The sequence below is a fragment of the Oenanthe melanoleuca genome, chromosome 21 (assembly GCF_029582105.1).
Source record: "Oenanthe melanoleuca isolate GR-GAL-2019-014 chromosome 21, OMel1.0, whole genome shotgun sequence".
NCBI classification, from domain to species: Eukaryota; Metazoa; Chordata; class Aves; order Passeriformes; family Muscicapidae; genus Oenanthe; species Oenanthe melanoleuca.
In genome coordinates this window covers 5,556,197-5,574,128 of record NC_079354.1, presented here as the reverse complement: position 1 = coordinate 5,574,128, position 17,932 = coordinate 5,556,197, and the positions used below count along the sequence as shown (strand labels likewise).

Here is a 17,932-nt window from a genome sequence, read left to right as displayed (position 1 = left end):
CCTTTTTTAAAAGATCACTATGCTTTTAAAACTAATTTTGTGTTGTGACAGGTCAAGGATAAAATTCTCCCCTTGTACTTGGGAAACTGAAGAACAAAGATCTGCTAATTTGGAAAAATTCTGTGGAAAAGCCTTGAACAGCTGCTGATTCTGCATTGTTTCCCTTTTATTGATTTAATTCTAAATACCTGCTCCAAAAATATGCAGGATTTATATGTATTAAACTATTGCTGCTGGATAGCTCAGGTTTGATGTTCCATCACAGTCCCAGGGGGGATGAAGATGACAAAATCCATTTCTCCCAGCTCAGGCAGTGTTGGCTGTGAGCAAAGCTGAGCAGGGGCTTCTGGCACAGCCTGGATTCCTGTTCCCCAAGGCTGGGAAAAGCTCATCCCTGTGCACACAGCAGCTGTGGCAGGAAGCCAGCAGCAAGGCTGCCTGGATATTGATACCTGGTTTTCTTTTTTCTTCCATTCCATTCTGTCTCACCAACAGCAACTCTGCTGTTTCCCAGGTGCTTTAATCCCTTACCTTCCTTCCCACGTGCTGGGTGCATTTCACAATTCCCTTTGTGCATTATCACCATACTGGTGGGGTTGGAAAATAATTTTTTAAAAAAACCCCCATCAAGCCTAAAACTGCTCAGTGACCTCCTTGTGCTTGGGATGTTGGCACAGCTGCAATTTTGCAAAACTGGGATTGGCAACCTCTGGGCTATAATCCTTTGGGGTCTCACCTGGAAGAGCTTTGGTGGTCGAGCCTCTGCTGCCACTAATGCAGCTGTGACACAGTGAACTGGCTGGGTGAGCCATTTTTGGGAAAAGGTGAAGCCTGGAGGACTATTTGCCAGGAAGGATGGGAAGGAGGTTTTATCTGAGGAAGAGCAGATGGGATTTATCTGAAGAATTCAGATCAGCACCTGGCCAAGCTTTCAGTGTCCTCCACCAGTCAGGTTTCAGTGCTTCCCAGAACAGAAGGAATTGCAGAACAGATCAGAGACCAACCTGAGAGAGGTTCTGATGACTGAGAGCCACAGTGGAATCACCAGGGGTTGAGAACACAAAGCCAGAACTCACCTGAAGCTGCTTGCACACACAGCTGCACGTGGGGCTTTCCATTTCAGGGGAATTTCTGCCAGCTCCAGCAGCAGAACTGACTTGCACTAATTCAGCCACTCCAACATTCTCACTCCCAAGGGATGGGATTCTCCTGAGCTCTGCAACCTCCAGATTTCAACCCCAGCTCTTCCTCCTTGCCCAGGTGAGGAGACCCAGAGCAAACTCAGCTTCTGAAGTCAGAGAAATGCACCTTCCACCTCAAATCTTTCTGGATTGGGGGATTTGATATTTGGTACCCAAAATTCCTGTCTTTAAGGGAATGGGGATTGAAGTCCAAGTCTTGAATCTACTACAGTTTGAAAATCTCTTCATTTTGCACCAATTTTCTTCCCTATGAGTAGGCACAAGTGGTGTAGCTCATAAGAAACTACTCTCAAGTGAATGTAATAGAAAATCAAATACTTTAATGAAATTAGGGAGCATGAGAGTAACAGCTCAGATATACCACTAGAACTGATACTACTGGGCTGTGGGGCTCTGCTAATTGGTTTTTAAATGCTCTGTTCATCAAGCATGCAGACTGACAAACTACCAATTCTTCAGAGTGTCAAAGATCCTGAGTAAAGAATTTTCAACCACTTCAAATGGATATAAAGGAAATGTCTTCTGAGCTGGTGGCCTGCACACAGCATTGCACAGATAAAAATATACTACTCTCAATGCACAGAGCTAAATACTTTCACATTTATCAGAATTTTCTACACAAGTCTTTTTTTTTTGATAGAATTCAAGTTTTGAATTTTCTGTATATATCTTCACCTGTATTAAACAAATGCTTATTTACATTGTGGGTAAAGTGTGAAGGCTAGGAAGGCCATTTTCCCATACTGTACTGTAACACTGCAAAATATATATACACAGAGAACCTAATATAGGCAACAGGTCTAAAAAAAAAAGTCACCTCCCACCTGTACAACATCATTGAGCCAGTATGAAAAGAGGGTGTTGTTAGCACCAAAGCACTCCCAGGGGGCTGAGGAGCTTTCCAGTTCCACAGGGAAGCACTGCTGGGCACAGGGATTGCAAGGACTGGGGCACAGGATTCCAAGGACCGGGGCACAGGATTCCAAGGACCGGGGCACAGGATTGCAAGGACCGGGGCACAGGATTGCAAGGACCGGGGCACGGGATTCCAAGGACCTGGGGCACAGGATTCCAAGGACCGGGGCACAGGATTCCAAGGACCGGGGCACAGAGCTGCTGCCTGCAGGACTGGAGTCCCAAACACTGCACTGCTCTGGGGGATGTGAATCACTGAAGAGCAGGACAGCAGAACCAAGTGAGGGTGACAGTGCCAGCCCAGCGCAGGGCACTCCTGGCACCACCTCCCACCCTGCCAGCCTTTCCTCTGGATCCATGGATGAGCACAAACTGCTGGCAGAACGTGGCTCCAGTCAGGGGTGCTTCATGAGCCAGATTAACCCTGGTACTGCACAAGCCACGGGGAAGGAGCTCTGCTGGCAGTGGGAATTCTGACTGAAGCAGAATTGGCTCACCAGTGGTGCCAGAGACAGGAATTCCTAAGGGAAGCAGCCCTGGGGGGAGCTCACCAGCAGGAATTCTCCCTGGAATCAGCCCCAGGGAGCTCACTTGCTGGAACTCCTTAGGGAAGCAGCCCTGGGGCTCACCAGGAATAATTCCCACTAGAAGCAGCCCTGGGGGAAGCTCACCAGCAGGAATTCCCTCTGGGGCTCACCAGCAGAACTGCCCTGAAGCAGCCCCAAGCTCACCAGCAGGAATTCCCTCTGAGGCTCACAGCAGGAACTTCCTCTGAGGCTCACTAGCAGAATTCCCTCTGGGAGTAGCCCCAGGCTCACCAGCAGAACTGCCCTGAAGCAGCCTCAGGCTCACAGCAGGAATTCTCCCTGCTGCAGCAGCCCAGCTCAGCGGTGGTGCCGGCTGTGCCCGGGGTGCTCTGTGGCTGTGCCCAGGACTCTCAGCAGCAGTTCCGGCTGTGCCTGGGGTGCTGGCAGTGCTGGCTGTGCCCAGGGCTCTCAGTGGTGGTGCCAGCTGTGCCTGGGGTGCTGGCAGTGCCAGCTGTGCTCGGGGCTCTCAGTGGCTGTGCCTGGGGTGCTCTGTGGCTGTGCCCAGGGCTCTCAGCAGTGGTGCCAGCTGTGCTTGGGGTGCTGGCAGTGCATGCCCAGGGCTCTCTGTGGCTGTGCCCGGGGCTCTCAGCGGCGGTGCCAGCTGTGCCTGGGTTCTCTGTGGCTGTGCCCAGGTCTCTCAGCAGTGGTGCCGGCTGTGCCCAGGTGCTCTCTGTGCCCGGGTCTCTCAGTGGCAGTGCCAGTTGTGCCCAGGTCTCTCTGTGGCTGTGCCCAGGTGCTCTCTGTGCCCGGGTCTCTCAGCGGCGGTGCCGGCTGTGCCCAGGTGCTCTCTGTGCCCCCGTGCCCAGATGCTCTCTGTGGCTGTGCCCAGGTGCTCTCTGTGCCCAGGTGCTCTCTGTGCCCGGGTCTCTCAGCGGCGGTGCCGGCTGTGCCCCCCGTGCTCTCTGTGCCCCCGTGCCCAGGTGCTCTCTGTGGCTGTGCCAGCTGTGCCCAGGTGCTGTCTGTGGCTGTGCCCAGGTGCTCTCTGTGCCCAGGTGCTCTCTGTGGCCGGGTCTCTCAGCGGCGGTGCCGGCTGTGCCCCCCGTGCTCTCTGTGCCCCCGTGCCCAGGTGCTCTCTGTGCCCCCGTGCCCAGGTGCTCTCTGTGGCAGTGCCAGCTGTGCCCAGGTGCTCTCTGTGCCCGGGTCTCTCAGCGGCGGTGCCGGCTGTGCCCCCCGTGCTCTCTGTCCCTCTCTCTCTCCCGGTCCCTCTCGTAGCGGTGCCCGCCGCGCTCGTAGGAGCGGGAGCGCTCGTGCCGGTGGTTCCTGTAGTAGTGACTCTTCTTCTTGTACTTGCCCGAGTGGTCGGAGCGCTCGCGGGAGCGGCTGCGGGAGCGCGAGGAGCTGCGGCTGCGCGACCTGCGCGCTCGGTGCGCCGGGTACTTGCAGTCCTTGGATTTCTTGTAGGCGCGCGCCTTGGAGCCCTTGTAGGCAGCGCCGTGGTTGAGCTGCCGCGGGGGGGAGTCGCTGCGGCTGCGCGAGCGGCTCTGCGACTTGGAGCCGCTGGACGTGGAGTAACTCTCGCTCTTCCTGCACACCAAAGGACAGCAAACGTCATTCTCTCAAAGTTTAACAACTTCACTCTGTATTTTGCTGTTCAGTACCCTGTCAAAACTGAGCTTGTGTCCTAAGCTGCTGTAAAAATACTGGTTTTTAGGAACTCTTATCCCACTCTCCAGCTTTGGTTACAGTTACTGTGAGCACCCACACTTGGTGTTATTCTGGGGTTCAACAGCACACACTGCTGGGCACCTCAGCCTCCTGGTGAGCAACCAGCAAAGCTGCGCTGGGAAAAGGAAACTGCTGGGGGCAAACTCCCGGGGGAAAACCCACTGGGCTCCTGGGAGCACCCTACCTGTGCTTAGGGGATGCAGACCTCGATGCAGACCTCGAGTAGCTCTGATCTCTGCTTCCACTTCGACTTCTGCTCTCTCTTCCCTTCTGGACACTGCCAGAGACAATCAACACTCAGTTATGTTGTTTCAGGTACTCGTGGAAGAGAAATCAGCTGCTTGCTTCTCAAACCTTACCCATTTACTGGGCTGTTGGAGCTGGTTCTCTTGGCTCCCTCTGTTTTCCTCTTAGCATTCTTCATGGCCTGCACAGGTAGTGGTGAAGGTTTATTTCCTTTAACCTCTTTTGGAGACTCTGCAAGAAGAAGCCTTTGTTACCTCTTTGGAAAGTACCTGACAGGACTGGAGCCTCTCCTCACCCCACATCTGCACCAAGTAGAGCTGCACAGCTGTGCTTTGCACACCCACAAGCAGATCTCAACAAGTTCACAGGAGGCAGAAATTCATCTGAAACATTTCTGCCAAAGTATTGAAGTAACTGCAAGGAAAGGCAGAAAACCACCCTCCTTTCCCTGCCAATTATTCAGCATTGTTTGAAAGGTAAACTGGGCAAGAGGATGGTGAATGCTGTCTTCTAGGTGAGACCTGCACCAGACTGGAAACTTTCAACCAACAAATTCCACACCCAACATCCCAAAATGTTCCCACCCCTGCCAGAGCACCTCTGCTTCAATATTGCTTCAGCACAACATGCCAGTGGCAAGGATTTGAGTTTACTGCCAAATCCACATAAAAGCAGGTCCCTGGCCTATATGGGTTTAAACTAGTCTTAATTTCAGACTAATTTGATTTTAGCTTTTATCTGATTCAAGGAATCACAAAGTTACAACGCTGTTCAAAACCTGCCAGTTGAGTAGTGCTAGAAGCCATCCTAAAAAAATCCCCAACAAACCCCAAACCACACTTGTAAATCCTTCCCAAAAGGGTAAATATACATGAAAGATGTGAAAGAGTTATTAAAAATTAGTTATCCACTACTTACCATTTTTTGGGATAGGGGAAAATCCCGATGTGTTATCCAAACTCTGAACTCCCTCAGGTACCAGACCTTTAGCTTGTGCTTTTGCCTCTTCAATAGCCAATTTCTTCTTCTCTATTTTACTTTCCAGATCAGATAAATCCACCTGTGAACACAGGAGCACTGCTTGTGAGAACTGGATTTCCAGGGAGGGGAATGAAAATCCAAAGAGCCCCAGACAGTGACTGCTCTTTGTTCACTTCCAGGCTTGCAGCTGTGGTTTCAAACAGGCTCCAATTCTGCAACTCCTGCTCTGAGCTGCAGCCTTTACTGAGAGCTCCCAACATGAAAAAAAGAACCAAACCTTTTTCCTTGTGTAGAGCTGCAAGATTTTTAAGCAGATTTCTTGAATTTCTTCCTCTGTTGCTCCAAACAGCAAAAACCAATGTGGGCGATTTGGAAGTGGGATCTGAAAAGGAGAGAGAGACACAAAGCTGAGATTTCTCCTGCTGTTAAAACCCTTTGAAAAAACCCCAAATCCATGGAAGTGTGGCTCACCTCCAGTGTCCTGGCTGCCAGGTAAATGCAGGCACAGGCAATGCTTTCTGGCTGGAACCTCACAAAGACATCTGTTCTCAGGCTGTCATTCATGTAGTTCCTGAAAAACAAGAGAACAGGAGGTTGCAAGGACTGCAAAGCTCTCAGGGGTTCTTTTTTTTTTTTTTTTGTGGGTTTTTGACTTGGTTTTACTTCTACAATGGCTATTTCTTTCTGCATTCAGTTACTAGGCTTCAACACTATATTCCTGGAAATCTAAAGAGAAGCTGAATGATTTTACTAAAAGAAAAATAAATAACTAAAATAAATCCCTCAAGGGGAGGGAGGTGTGACAGAAAAAGTCTGACTGCTGAAAATTCAGTGGTGAGAAGAGAACCAATTTTAACTTCACTTTTGCTGCTGGATCTCTACTGGCCTGCTCTCATGCAATAAACAAGTTATTTTCATCAAGACAACATACAGTGTGCTCAGAAATACTCAGTTAGAGAATTTTAGGTTCACATATTCCCCTGCAATAGGGCAGAACCAGGTGTCTGGCAAAAGCTGCAGCTCCTGGAGCAGTTCTCCCATGAAATGCAGTCCTCTTCAGCACAGCTCAGCTCCCAGTGGGATTCAAGGGTCCATTTCCATCCAGAACAGAATTCTTTTTGATGCAAAAAGTCAGCCATAGGAGAAATCAGGGTGTTTGGGAACAGCAGTTCAGGACAACAGTCAGTATTCAGGCAGATCTCCTCTTTGGCACATGAAATAAGGTTTCCAAATTGTCCCATTTCAGTAAGGTTGCTTAAAATGAATATTCACAGAATGAGAAAACTGTAAAATATTGCACATATTCCAGTCAGTACACTTAAACACTATGTTGTTAAATCTTAAATATACAAAGTAAATTCCTGTGAATCTGTCAGCTGATGTGCTTTAGAAGAGCTAGACTTGGAGCACATATATATGTCAATAAAATATCAGATGGTGAAAAACTAAAGCCAGACATAATAAAAGTCCTTAAGAGAACACTTTAAAGTGATAATTAACCATGTGGGTACCCAGTATACAAGTATTCACTGACCCCCAAGATATCCAAAGAAGAGACCACAGGAAAAGCACCTGCAACATTTACAGTGACAGAGAGGAGGAACTGGAATTCCAGGGGTTCCCAACTCTCCTCAATTATTGTTTACACAAACAGCAACTGCTGCCCCAAAAAAGCAACACTGACCATCAGCTCATCTTTCTGGGAGAAAGGAATTTCCAAACCTGCTGTTCTTGTCCCATTACAAAGAGAGCACTGATCTTTTGGTCAAAGTGATAAAGGAAAGGAGGATTTTGAACATCTGGAAGCTACAAAGGTTTTTTTTTTTCTGATTTGCCCGATTGAGAATCGTGCCAGCTTCCAGGCTGGCCTCTGCTCATCTTCCCTGTGGGCTCAGTCAGACACAGGAGGAAATGAATCCTTGTCACAATAGCTTAAAAAAAGGTCATGTTGTAAAAATGCACATTTCAAAAACCAATTATACCGGACACCCACCAGTTTTTGGGTACTGGAAGCAACAAACAGCACACAGATGTGTTATTGTAACATCTGACCCCTTTCTCAACTGGGGTAATTCCCTCCCTCCCCTCCTTCCACAACCAGCACATTCCTGGCAGTCCAGAACTCCCATCCACTGCTCCATGCAATGCTTCTGGGAAGTGTCTCTAAACATCACATTTTGTCTCCAAGCTTCACACATGTATTAGTTTACAAATGGAAACTATTCATTTTTTTTGTTGTTGTTAATTCATCCCTTTTTAAGATTAAAACCCCACCTTAATTTCCTTTATCACATAAGAAACACATCACATTATAACAGTTAAGTGAGAAATAGAACATTAAAAAAATAATATTTCAGAACAACGCTCAGGTTATCAAATATCCAAACAATCAAAAAATGCAGAGGAGGAAAAAAAAAAAAATAAAAGCACAAGAAGCAGTTGGCCAGTTACTCTACTATCATGTATATACCACCTGTCTAGAGCCAGCCTTCTCTTTGGAGAGCTTTGGGTTGACTGAAGACGGCAGCTATCCCTGCACCATGGGCAGCAGAGGAGAAGTCTTAGTCACTTACCCTCAGAGGCTACCCTTTGATCAAAAGAGTACAGAAAAGAAAAGTCAAAACTGGTTCTCTACACACAGCTCACAGTACCAGACAGTTCAGTCAGCAGAAATATGGTCTTTGGATTCACTAAAGGTGTTTTCTTTTCGACCATTAAAAAAGCATTATGGTTTAAAAAGCAGCATTTGGTAAGTTTAAGGTGTGGAATTTTACAGAAGCTTCCCACCCCCGAGTAAATATTTATTAAATGAGAGCAATAAGGCAGAGAACATTTCTTGGCAAATATGAATCCAGGCTATCCATCTATCCAGTCTTAGAAGCTGACATCTTGCATTTTCCACATAGCAAAAATAAATTTATCTGTGCTGAGGTTTTGATCCACCTGGAATCAAGCTCAGGCCCTGGGAAAAGCCACTTCCCAGCACTGGGAACAGACTTGAATTACACCCAAGTTTCCCCTGAAGAAGAACCCAAGGGAACAACTCTAAACCCACACCACCTTTTCCCTTCAGCTGGAAAGTGAGAGCAGAGAGGGGGAAGTGAGAAGCCAGGGTGGAAAGCTACCTTACCATTAAAACACTGCCTCCAACTTAAGAGGCCGCTCAACATTTGGGAAGTAGTTTGGGGCTGTCTGGGGTGACCCCAAGCACTGCTGAGCAATGCTGCCCAGTGCCTCAAGTGACATATTTCTGCTACTGCCCCTTCTGGTCTCTTAGAACAAAGAAAATCAACTTACCATGAGGTCTGGACCAGGTGTTGGTTACGTTCACATTCTAATACCTGAAGGTACATAACGATTATCTGGAAGATATGGGTTATTGAGTTATTAACAAGCATCTGGAGAGCCACCTGCTAATTTCAGAGGGACATCCATGAGGCATCTGTGATCCTAAAACACTCCACATGAAGTGTTTGCACCATCCCCAGTGTTTATCCACTCCAGCTCTGAACTCCTGCCTGCTACTCAGCCAGGCCTTGTCTTCACCTGGCTTTCATTTAGGGATTTTGTGGATTGATTTTGTTCTCCTACACACCTCACAAGTCCTTTTTTAGCTGCAGCCTAGGAGAAAAAGCTGCTCACAGCAATCAGCAGTGAGGGAAGTTGGCAGTGCTTGCAGAGAACAGACCTAACACTGTGCCATGGTTTGTTCAGTTCTGAGAGTTTTTTTCTTGGGTTTGGAAGGAAAACAAGGCTGCAGAGAGGAAGAATAATGGCAAAATTCACCCCAATTAACAAACTACAGCTGTCCTCTGGGGTGGATGACAAAAGGAAATTCTGGATGTCAAGAAGCTCAAAAAGAAGGCTCTGAACAGGACTTTTTTAAAGAACAAGATCCCAAATTGTGCTGGCACACAAACAGAAGTTCTTTTACCAGTTAAGGCACAATTTAAACATTTGAGGTAATTGCATCTTTCAAGTATCATCCACTCTGACACTTGTTACTACTGAGCCTTGTCTCATCTCTAGCCAAGCCTGAGCCTGGTTTTAACACACTCCAAGCACTAAACTGGCTCCCAGAGCTTTTCCCACCAGCAGTGACCAGCACAACCCCTCCCTGCCTGGGGATCTAAGTCCAGGTGATGTTTTCCACCACCAAAGCTACCTACTGATCCAATCTGCCTTCCAGGAATACTGAGCACCTGCAGCCACCTCGCCGTCACTCAGTGATACCAGAACAACTAGTAAGAGTCTCTTAAATGAGAAAGAAAACATCAGGATGGTAAGAAACTAATCTCACTGAATTCACTGATTATCATGTGCAGTCCACAGAGCTTCCAGGCAGCCTCCTCAAAGCTTCACAGAACATGAAACATTGGTTATAGAGTGAATTTATAAAGTACAAACCTTATGAGGGTGCTTCACATGAACACAAAATCCCAACTCCTTCAACACTCTTCTTTCTGCCTTTATTATTTGATTCTTCAAGTTCACATATTCTTGATCCAATATTAGAGGCACAGGTTTTCTGCAAGACAAGGTCAAACCCAAAAGGTGATCATCTTAAGGAAACTCAGGTTGGGTTTTGTAAAAATAAAAAAATATCATCCTTTATACCATCAAAAATATTTATTTATTAAAATGGACCAGCTCACTTCATGAGATTTGAAAGATTCCCTGATTTATAAAACAGGGCATGATGCTCTTGTGAAGTGTAAAAATTAAAATATAACATAAATAGTTGAGATTATTCTGATTTCTCAGCTTACTTTTTCTCCCTCAGGTGTCTGAGGCGATGGAACACGTTGATGACGTCCCGAATGCGTCTGGGGGCCTCCTCAATTTTGGATGCCAGATGGACACAGGCCATGGACACATGCTGAAAAATAACCACAAAATATAATATTTTATATAATATACCAGTTCCACTTCAGCAATTGAGCTCCTCCAACAGCTTAAGGAGGGATAACAAGGAAAAAAAAAATTGGTGAAACAAGAAAATTCCAAATATTTTAGTGAAGTCACTATTAAATAGCATTTCTCTATAACTATAATCTCCAAACTAGTTCCTAACACTGATCACATCTCAGATGACAATTTGCCAAGAGTGATCAGAAGATAAATATGGCAACAAATGTCATTTAATGCCTTCTTACCTCCATGGAATGCTTCACAAAAGACTTGGTATAAAAAAATCGCTGGAAAAGCACCTGTCCTGTAGCCATAGCCACCTAAAAAAAGAGAGAATCACAACAAGCATGAACAAAACTACTAATTCCAAAGAGAAATTTTAACAGATTTAAGACCCAGAAGATTAACTAAGCACGGGAGGAAGTTTGATGGCATCTAAAAAAAACTAGAATTACTAATTAAGTTATCAAAGCTTTAAATAATGCCTACAAGTCAAATACAGACAGCAATTTTTCTTTTACATAATTTTTCTTTTATATAAATTTTCTTTTACACAAGTTTCCTTTTTTATAAAAAATGTGAAAATATGCTCGCAGTTGATTGAGTTACAAAAAATAAAAGGAAAAATGTCCAAGCCAAATAAAATTGAAAGTCATGAAAGTACGCCAGAAAAAAAAATTTGCAAAGGGAGGGGAAATCTAACAGCGTCACGATTTGCATACGCTAAGACTGGGTAGCGTGGAAAGTTTTACGCTCAGAAAGCAACGCGGTGGTTTGGCCTGAAGTTCTCCGGGAAACAAAACCCTGCCGAGGTCAGCACGCCTCCAGAGCAGCCCTCAGAAATCCGATTTGCACAATCGCCGATCCTCGCGCGGGGGCGGCGCAGGAGGCGCTGACACCGCCCGGGAAAGGCCCGGAACGAGCCCCGAGCCCGCAACAGGGCCAGCACAAAGAAAAGCCCGCTAATCCCCGCCGAGTCCCGGCCCCCTCCCGCCCAGCCCCACCTGCGGCAGCCGCAGCAGGATCCCGGCCGCCTGGATCAGCTCGCAGCCGGTGACGCGCAGCTCGGTCTCGGTGTCGGGATCCAGGCCGCTGCTCATGGACGGCGTGAAGCGCAGCGTGTGCTCGGGCAGCAGGCAGTTCTCCAGCGTAATCAGCACGCCCGAGTACAGCCGGTCACCGATCAGCACCGCGCCGGGACCCGGCACCGGGGCGGGAGCCGCGCCGGCCGCCTGAGGGCCCGCGGGGCCGCCGCCTCCCGCCGCCGCCGCCATTTTGTGCCGCCGCCTCGCTGGCTGCGCGCTCCTTCTCCTTCCCCCACCACCGCATCCGCCCGGCGCTGATTGGTGGAGCGCGGCGGGGCCGCGGCCGCTGATTGGCTGAGGGGCAGTGACGTAGGACGCCGCCGGGCCGCGGTGACGCAGCGGCCGGGAATGCGCACAGGGCGGGGCCGCGGCGCCCTCAGCGCCCTCAGCGCGGGGCCGGCCCGGGACGCGGCGGGAGGGGGCGGAACGCAGAGCTTAACCTGTTAAATATTTTCGTTAAATCCGTCAAAAAACAGGCTGTATGTGTGCTGAGGGCCGACATACCGCTCCCCACCTCGGCGTGAGCGGGGTGGAACGCAGTTTACCCACTTAAATATATTCATTAACTCCGTAAAAAAACAAATTGTGCGTGTGCTTAACTTGGGGCTGTGATAATTGATAAATGAGTCGTGTTAATCACAGAAGTTTTGGAGTTTGTATAAACCAGAATACTTAAAATAAGAAACATACTGTGGGCTGGTTTTTTGCTGTGCAGGGCCAGAATTCACCACAAAAATTGTTTCTTCACAGCAATTACCAAAAAAATGCCTTTATTAAGTTTTTATGTGTGTCCTTAATACAGGGATTGTGTGAGGGTCGACATCATGCTTTCTCTCCATCCCCTGGATGTGGCAAAATTAACACAAATTGTTTCCCCATACCAGTTACCAATAAAAATGTCTTTATTAAATCCTTAAAAGTACAAACTATGTGTTGTTAACAGCCAGGGTCCATGTGAGGGTCAACATCTCCCCATCCCAGCTGTGTTTTCCCTGTTCAGAGCCAGAATTCACAGAAACTGGATTTTTTTCTAGTAGCAATTACAAAAAAAAAAAAAACAACAAACTTTTATTAAGCCACTGTGTAGCCTGACTGCTAACCTTGAAATGTGCTTTTAATTTCACAGCTTTCAGTGACAACAACACAGGGAAAAAAAATCCATCAAGGAGAAGCTTCACATCCACAAGATCCTTAAGAGGATTTGTTCCACAATTTCCATTCCAGCAGCAGTCCCAGGGTAGGTTTGCTTCACAATCAAATCCCTGCTCTTAAAACACACACACAGACTCTGAGATCAATAGTGCTGGTGCACAATCCGTGAAAATATTCCCTCTGGCTCTTTTCCATCTCCCAGGGCAGCCAGGAACCCTTCCTGCCTCCTCCTCTGGGCTAGAGCTGCCAGGGATTTGAATGTCTTTGGTTCATAAATAGCCAGGTCAGCCAAAACTTTCCTGTTCAGCTCCACCTGGGACTAAAGGCAAGAAAAACTGTTGGTTAAGGACTGTGATTTTTTAGGAACAAAACTGCAATGTTCAATCTCTCTTTATTAAATATAATGAACACTCTTCACTGTTTATGTAAACACTCTTCATTAAGTATCATTAAACATTCTTAAGGCTTAAGACCTGAGGTCTTAAAGCAGATTAACTTTTTTCTACCCTGTGCAATTTGGAGCTGTTAAAGACTGTCAGACACTCCCTGGCCATAGATGTCTCATTAACACACCATGTCAAAATTATTTACTGACTTTCTCTAAATTTTTTTCTGGTAGAAACCAAGAACTGAAGCAAAATCTCTAATTTTGCTCAAAGTGAATCCATGGAATCTGTTTCAGCTTGAACAAATTAAAACAGAATCAACAAATTGAAACAAATTCCCAGCATGTTTTAAAAACAGGGAACAATGGCACCAAGTCTCTGCACTCTCCATGTTCACCAAATTACACTTATAGTGAAAAGAATTAGGATTTCTTATGTTTTTGGGCTTTTTGCTAATCCAAGTTCTGTATTTTTAAATTTCTCGAAGTAAAAGGAAAAGCAGCTGTCACTGAATCCCCTCAAAAAAGCATTTTAAAAGTCTCATTCCTAAGTTTTGGGAACAGAACATGAAGTAGAGCCACAATGTTCACCATGATAAAAGGGAATAATCCATATAGGAAAAAGAAAGAAATTCCTGAATTGGACAAAACTGCTTTCACAAGCAGAAGGCATTTCATCACTCTAATTATTATTAATAATATTAATTATATATAATATAATAATATATAATTAATAATTAATTATAATTATTATTAGTAATAATTATCCTCCCAGCCACATCCTTACCTTGAGCAGGTTGCTGATGAAGGCTGGGTACTTCAAACCATGTTCAAGGGAAGCTGCTTCAATCCTTGTGATCCAGAGCTGAAGGTGCAAAAATGAATATACAAAATACTTTAAAAGAAAACCCTTTGCCACGCTGGTCTGCTCACACTTACTAAACAGAACATTTTCATAGGATCATGGAATATCCTGGGGTGGAAGGGACCACAGAACACAACCCAGGAAAATGCTGCCTTAAATTCCTACTTTTCACCACTTTTTCCTACTTTTCACCCACTTCTTCCTACTTTTCACCCACTTTTTCCTACTTTTCCTCACCTTTCAACCTACTTTTCACCCACTTTTTCCTACTTTTCCTCACTTTTCAACCTACTTTTCACCCACTTTTTCCTACTTTTCACCCACTTTTTCCTATTTTTCACCCACTTCTTCCTACTTTTCACCCACTTTTTCCTATTTTTCACCCACTTCTTCCTACTTTTCACCCACTTCTTCCTACTTTTCACCCACTTTTCAACCCCCCCAGTAAGAAAAGCAGCTGTTTCACTTCTGCCTTGCTCCCATGTTGATGCTCCCACCCAACATTTTGCTCCTTACTGCTCTGAGGAATCTCTTCTTCTCCCTCCTGGCCTTGGTGGATCTCACAAAAGCCCTGCGGACGCTCTTCACTGCCAGCTTGTAGCAGCGGTTCTTCCTGCCACGAAAATGCTGGAAAAAAAAAACAAAACAACCCAGGATGTTCTTATTTAGTTAGAATTAAAGATAAAACACTAATAAAGCTCACTGGCATTCAGCTCTCTATAACAAGGATCACTGAACTCTTCACAAGCACTCCCTAAGCCTTCAGCTGGCACTTAATGAAAATATTCCTTCCTTGGTTTTTATAGTGGAAAACCCGAAGCTGAGGAGTTGGAGCAGGGTGGAAAAAATCTCAGTTCAGCTGAGGTAAAACCAGGCCTCACTTTGGGCTGTGGTTCTGTGGGAAATGCAATCACAAAATCATGGTCAATGCTTCACTCAATCCTGAATTCACATATTTATTCTTATTCCTGAGCTCCCCTCAGTTGCATCTGTATGAACACAGGGAAGGAGCCTCTGATTTGTCAAAGAGTTGCCCAAACAGAAAAAAAAAATTAAATTTGTTTTCTGACATCCACCTAACACACCACAGGAAAAAGCATCCAGTGCTGTACTAGAAATAACTGGCACTGTGGGCAGCTTAGGTGCTACAAAACCAAAATATTCTAATTTCTTTCAACGTTTTCTATCTCAGTATTACAGCAACATGTACAACCTAGGATGCCCTTGAGAAAGGTTCTTCCCTAGCCTAGGAGCTTGAACTTCAGCAGAAATCCCATTTCAAAATGCACTTGAGAACAAAGTCAATAAAGAAAAAAAAAAGCAAGAAGGAAACACAATCAGCAGAGCCTCCAGCACGCTGCATTTCATTAAATACAGATCAATTTATAGCAGGAGTCAAACACAGAATTCCGGGTGGAAAAAGGACCTCTAAGAGCACCCAGTGCCCAGGCAGGGACACCTCTCACTGCCCCGGGCTGCTCCGAGCGGGTCCAGCCCGGGGAACCCCCAGGGATCCGGGAGCTTGGGGTTCCTCCAGGGATCCGGGAGCTGGGGCACATCCAGGGATCCGGGAGCTGGGGCACATCCAGGGATCCGGGAGCTTGGGGTTCCTCCAGGGATCCGGGAGCTGGGGCACATCCAGGGATCCGGGAGCTGGGGCACATCCAGGGATCCGGGAGCCTGGGGTTCCTCCAGGGATCCGGGAGCTTGGGGTTCCTCCAGGGATCCGGGAGCTTGGGGTTCCTCCAGGGATGGGGGAGCTGGGGCACATCCAGGGATGGGGGAGCTTGGGGCACATCCAGGGATCCGGGAGCCTGGGGTTCCTCCAGGGATGGGGGAGCTTGGGGCACATCCAGGGATCCGGGAGCCTGGGGTTCCTCCAGGGATGGGGGAGCTTGGGGCACATCCAGGGATGGAGGAGCTTGGGGTTCCTCCAGGGATCCGGGAGCTTGGGGTTCCTCCAGGGATGGGGGAGCTTGGGGCACATCCAGGGATGGGGGAGCTGGGGCACATCCAGGGATGGGGGAGCCGGGGGCACATCCAGGGATCCGGGAGCTGGGGTTCCTCCAGGGATCCGGGAGCCTGGGGTTCCTCCAGGGATCCGGGAGCCTGGGGCACATCCAGGGATGGAGGAGCTGGGGCACATCCAGGGATCCGGGAGCTGGGGCACATCCAGGGATGGAGGAGCTTGGGGTTCCTCCAGGGATCCGGGAGCTTGGGGTTCCTCCAGGGATGGGGGAGCTTGGGGCACATCCAGGGATGGGGGAGCTGGGGCACATCCAAGGATGGGGGAGCTGGGGCACATCCTGGGATCCGGGAGCCTGGGGTTCCTCCAGGGATGGGGGAGCTGGGGCACATCCAGGGATCCGGGAGCCTGGGGTTCCTCCAGGGATCCGGGAGCCTGGGGCACATCCAGGGATCCGGGGGCATCCCCGGCTTGGGGACCCGGCAGGGCACAGGGCAGGGCAGTGCCGGGGCTGCGGCAGAGGATGCAGGACAGGGCCGGGGGTGACCCGGGTGTGACCAGCGGTGACCCGGGTGTGACCAGGGGTGGCCCGGGTGTGACCAGGGGTGGCCCGGGTGTGACCAGCGGTGACCCGGGTGTGACCAGGGGTGGCCCGGGTGTGACCAGCGGTGGCCCGGGTGTGACCAGCACTCACCCGAGCGTACTTGAGCACCTCCTGCACCCTCCAGAAGCGATCCGAGAGCCGGCTGCGCACCCAGCGCGCCGCGCTCAGCACCACCATGGCTGCGGCACGGAGCGGCACGGAGCGGCACGGAGCTACACGGAGCTACACGGAGCGACACGGCACGGCACGGCACGGCACGGCACGGCACGGCACGGCACGGAGCGGCACGGAGCGGCACGGAGCGGCACGGAGCTACACGGAGCGACACGGCACGGCACGGCACGGCACGGCACGGCACGGAGCGGCACGGAGCGGCACGGAGCGGCACGGAGCTACACGGAGCGACACGGAGCGACACGGCACGGCACGGAACGGCACGGCACGGAGCGACACGGCACGGCACGGAGCGACACAGCACGACACAGCACGACACGACACGGCGCCTTCCGGGGCGGCACCGGGCTGCGGCCGCCTCCTCCGGTCCTGCCCCTTCTGCCTCCTCCGGTCCTGCCTTCTCTACTTCCCGCAGTCCTTCCCCCGACCCTTCCCGGTGCTTCGTCTGGTTCTTTCCTCTCTGCCTCCTCCGGTCGTTCCTCAGAGCTCCGGCCGCCTCCTCCGGTCCTGCCTCTGAACTTCTCTCTGCCTCCTCCGATTCTGTCCCCGACCTTCCTCCGCTGCTTCCTCCGGTCCTTTCCCCGCTGCTTCCTGCGGTCCTGCCCCTGAACTTCCCAGTGCTTCCTTCGGACCTTCCTCTGATCCTTTCCCCGAGCCTTGTGGTCCTTCTCCCGGTCCTTCCCTCGGTTCTTCCTTCGCCCGAGCCTTCCTGGTCCTTCTCCCGGTCCTTCCCTCGGTTCTTCCTTCACCAGAGCCTTCCCGTCCTTCTCCTGGTCCTTTCCCCGGTTCTTCCTTCCCCCGAGCCTTCCCAGTCCTTCCTCCGGTCCTTCCCCCGGTTCTTCCTTCCCCCGAGCCTTCCCAGTCCTTCCTCCGGTCCTTCCCCCGGTTCTTCCTTCCCCCGAGCCTTCCCAGTCCTTCCTCCGGTCCTTCCTCCAGCCTTTTCTCCCGTCCTTTCTCCGGTTCTTCCTCTGATCCTTCCCCCGGTTCTTCCCCCGCTTTTTCCCCCGATCCTTCCCGGTCGTTCTTCCAGCCCTTCCTGCAGTTCTTCCCCCTTCTGCCGATCCTCCCCTTGTCCTTCCTCCAGTCCTTCCCCTGTCCCCAGCCCTTTTCCCGGCCCTTTTCTCTTTTCCCAGCCTTTCTGCCTCCCCCAGCTCCTCTCCCGCAGCTCAGTGGTTTTTCTCCATGCTGGGAATC

General features: G+C 49.2%; 4 protein-coding genes and 1 long non-coding RNA gene across 11 annotated transcripts in view; 1 reads left to right on the top strand and 4 right to left on the bottom strand.

Annotated features, from left to right (window-relative positions):
- TAS1R3 (taste 1 receptor member 3) overlaps positions 1-11,140 on the top strand; it is a 147,089-nt gene extending 135,949 nt beyond the window's left edge. Inside the window, exon 6 of the mRNA XM_056508275.1 lies at positions 11,129-11,140. The gene's annotated coding sequence lies outside the window, so the exon portion shown is untranslated. The remainder of the gene's footprint in view (positions 1-11,128) is intronic.
- On the bottom strand, positions 1,497-3,477 carry LOC130261752 (uncharacterized). Its single transcript, XR_008842019.1, has 2 exons — positions 2,171-3,477; positions 1,497-2,125 (listed from the first exon to the last, which is right to left on the bottom strand). It is a non-coding gene; the product is annotated as an uncharacterized LOC130261752 (long non-coding RNA).
- CCNL2 (cyclin L2) lies at positions 3,652-12,385 on the bottom strand. Of its 6 annotated transcripts, none has more exons than XM_056508280.1 (12): positions 11,512-12,385; positions 10,753-10,827; positions 10,366-10,475; positions 10,004-10,124; positions 8,894-8,958; positions 6,068-6,167; positions 5,874-5,978; positions 5,534-5,675; positions 4,729-4,846; positions 4,554-4,646; positions 3,819-4,228; positions 3,652-3,710 (listed from the first exon to the last, which is right to left on the bottom strand). In XM_056508280.1, the coding sequence occupies exons 1-11, from the start codon at positions 11,779-11,781 to the stop codon at positions 3,850-3,852; spliced, it is 1,578 nt and encodes a 525-aa protein (XP_056364255.1). In that variant the 5' UTR covers positions 11,782-12,385; the 3' UTR covers positions 3,652-3,710; positions 3,819-3,849. The 6 variants fall into 6 exon arrangements, with proteins under 6 accessions (XP_056364255.1, XP_056364254.1, XP_056364256.1 ...); XM_056508281.1 differs by having other exon boundaries at positions 3,692-3,710; positions 3,836-4,228; XM_056508279.1 differs by having other exon boundaries at positions 3,657-4,228.
- Positions 12,386-12,688: 303 nt separating this feature from the next.
- MRPL20 (mitochondrial ribosomal protein L20) lies at positions 12,689-17,051 on the bottom strand. Of its 2 annotated transcripts, none has more exons than XM_056508292.1 (5): positions 17,015-17,051; positions 16,655-16,754; positions 14,511-14,621; positions 13,917-13,994; positions 12,689-13,063 (listed from the first exon to the last, which is right to left on the bottom strand). In XM_056508292.1, exons 2-5 carry the CDS (start codon positions 16,739-16,741, stop codon positions 12,887-12,889), a joined length of 453 nt encoding a protein of 150 aa, XP_056364267.1. In that variant the 5' UTR covers positions 16,742-16,754; positions 17,015-17,051; the 3' UTR covers positions 12,689-12,886. The 2 variants fall into 2 exon arrangements, with proteins under 2 accessions (XP_056364267.1, XP_056364268.1); XM_056508293.1 differs by lacking the exon at positions 17,015-17,051 and adding an exon at positions 16,789-16,833 and having other exon boundaries at positions 16,655-16,758.
- LOC130261747 (basic proline-rich protein-like) lies at positions 14,632-16,648 on the bottom strand. Its single transcript, XM_056508286.1, has 2 exons — positions 15,657-16,648; positions 14,632-15,604 (listed from the first exon to the last, which is right to left on the bottom strand). Exons 1-2 carry the CDS (start codon positions 16,422-16,424, stop codon positions 15,362-15,364), a joined length of 1,011 nt encoding a protein of 336 aa, XP_056364261.1. The 5' UTR covers positions 16,425-16,648; the 3' UTR covers positions 14,632-15,361.
- Positions 17,052-17,932: the final 881 nt, after the last annotated feature.

What these genes read in the sequence shown, in the direction of transcription:
- CCNL2 (XM_056508280.1), bottom strand. Translation starts at nt 11,781, where the DNA reads ATGGCGGCGGCGGCGGGAGGCGGCGGCCCCGCGGGCCCTCAGGCGGCC. An exon ending in TTGTGAAGCATTCCATGGAG is followed by an intron (nt 10,476 to 10,752) that starts GTAAGAAGGCAT and finishes GTTATTTTTCAG; the next exon opens with CATGTGTCCATGGCCTGTGT. An exon ending in ATGTGAAGCACCCTCATAAG is followed by an intron (nt 8,959 to 10,003) that starts GTTTGTACTTTA and finishes CATATCTTCCAG; the next exon opens with ATAATCGTTATGTACCTTCA.
- LOC130261747 (XM_056508286.1), bottom strand. Translation starts at nt 16,424, where the DNA reads ATGCCCCCGGATCCCTGGATGTGCCCCAGGCTCCCGGATCCCTGGAGG. An exon ending in AGGCTCCCGGATCCCTGGAT is followed by an intron (nt 15,605 to 15,656) that starts GTGCCCCAGCTC and finishes GGATCCCTGGAG; the next exon opens with GAACCCCAAGCTCCCGGATC.
- MRPL20 (XM_056508292.1), bottom strand. Translation starts at nt 16,741, where the DNA reads ATGGTGGTGCTGAGCGCGGCGCGCTGGGTGCGCAGCCGGCTCTCGGAT. An exon ending in AGGTGCTCAAGTACGCTCGG is followed by an intron (nt 14,622 to 16,654) that starts GTGAGTGCTGGT and finishes TTTTTTTTCCAG; the next exon opens with CATTTTCGTGGCAGGAAGAA. An exon ending in AGAAGAGATTCCTCAGAGCA is followed by an intron (nt 13,995 to 14,510) that starts GTAAGGAGCAAA and finishes TTGCACCTTCAG; the next exon opens with CTCTGGATCACAAGGATTGA.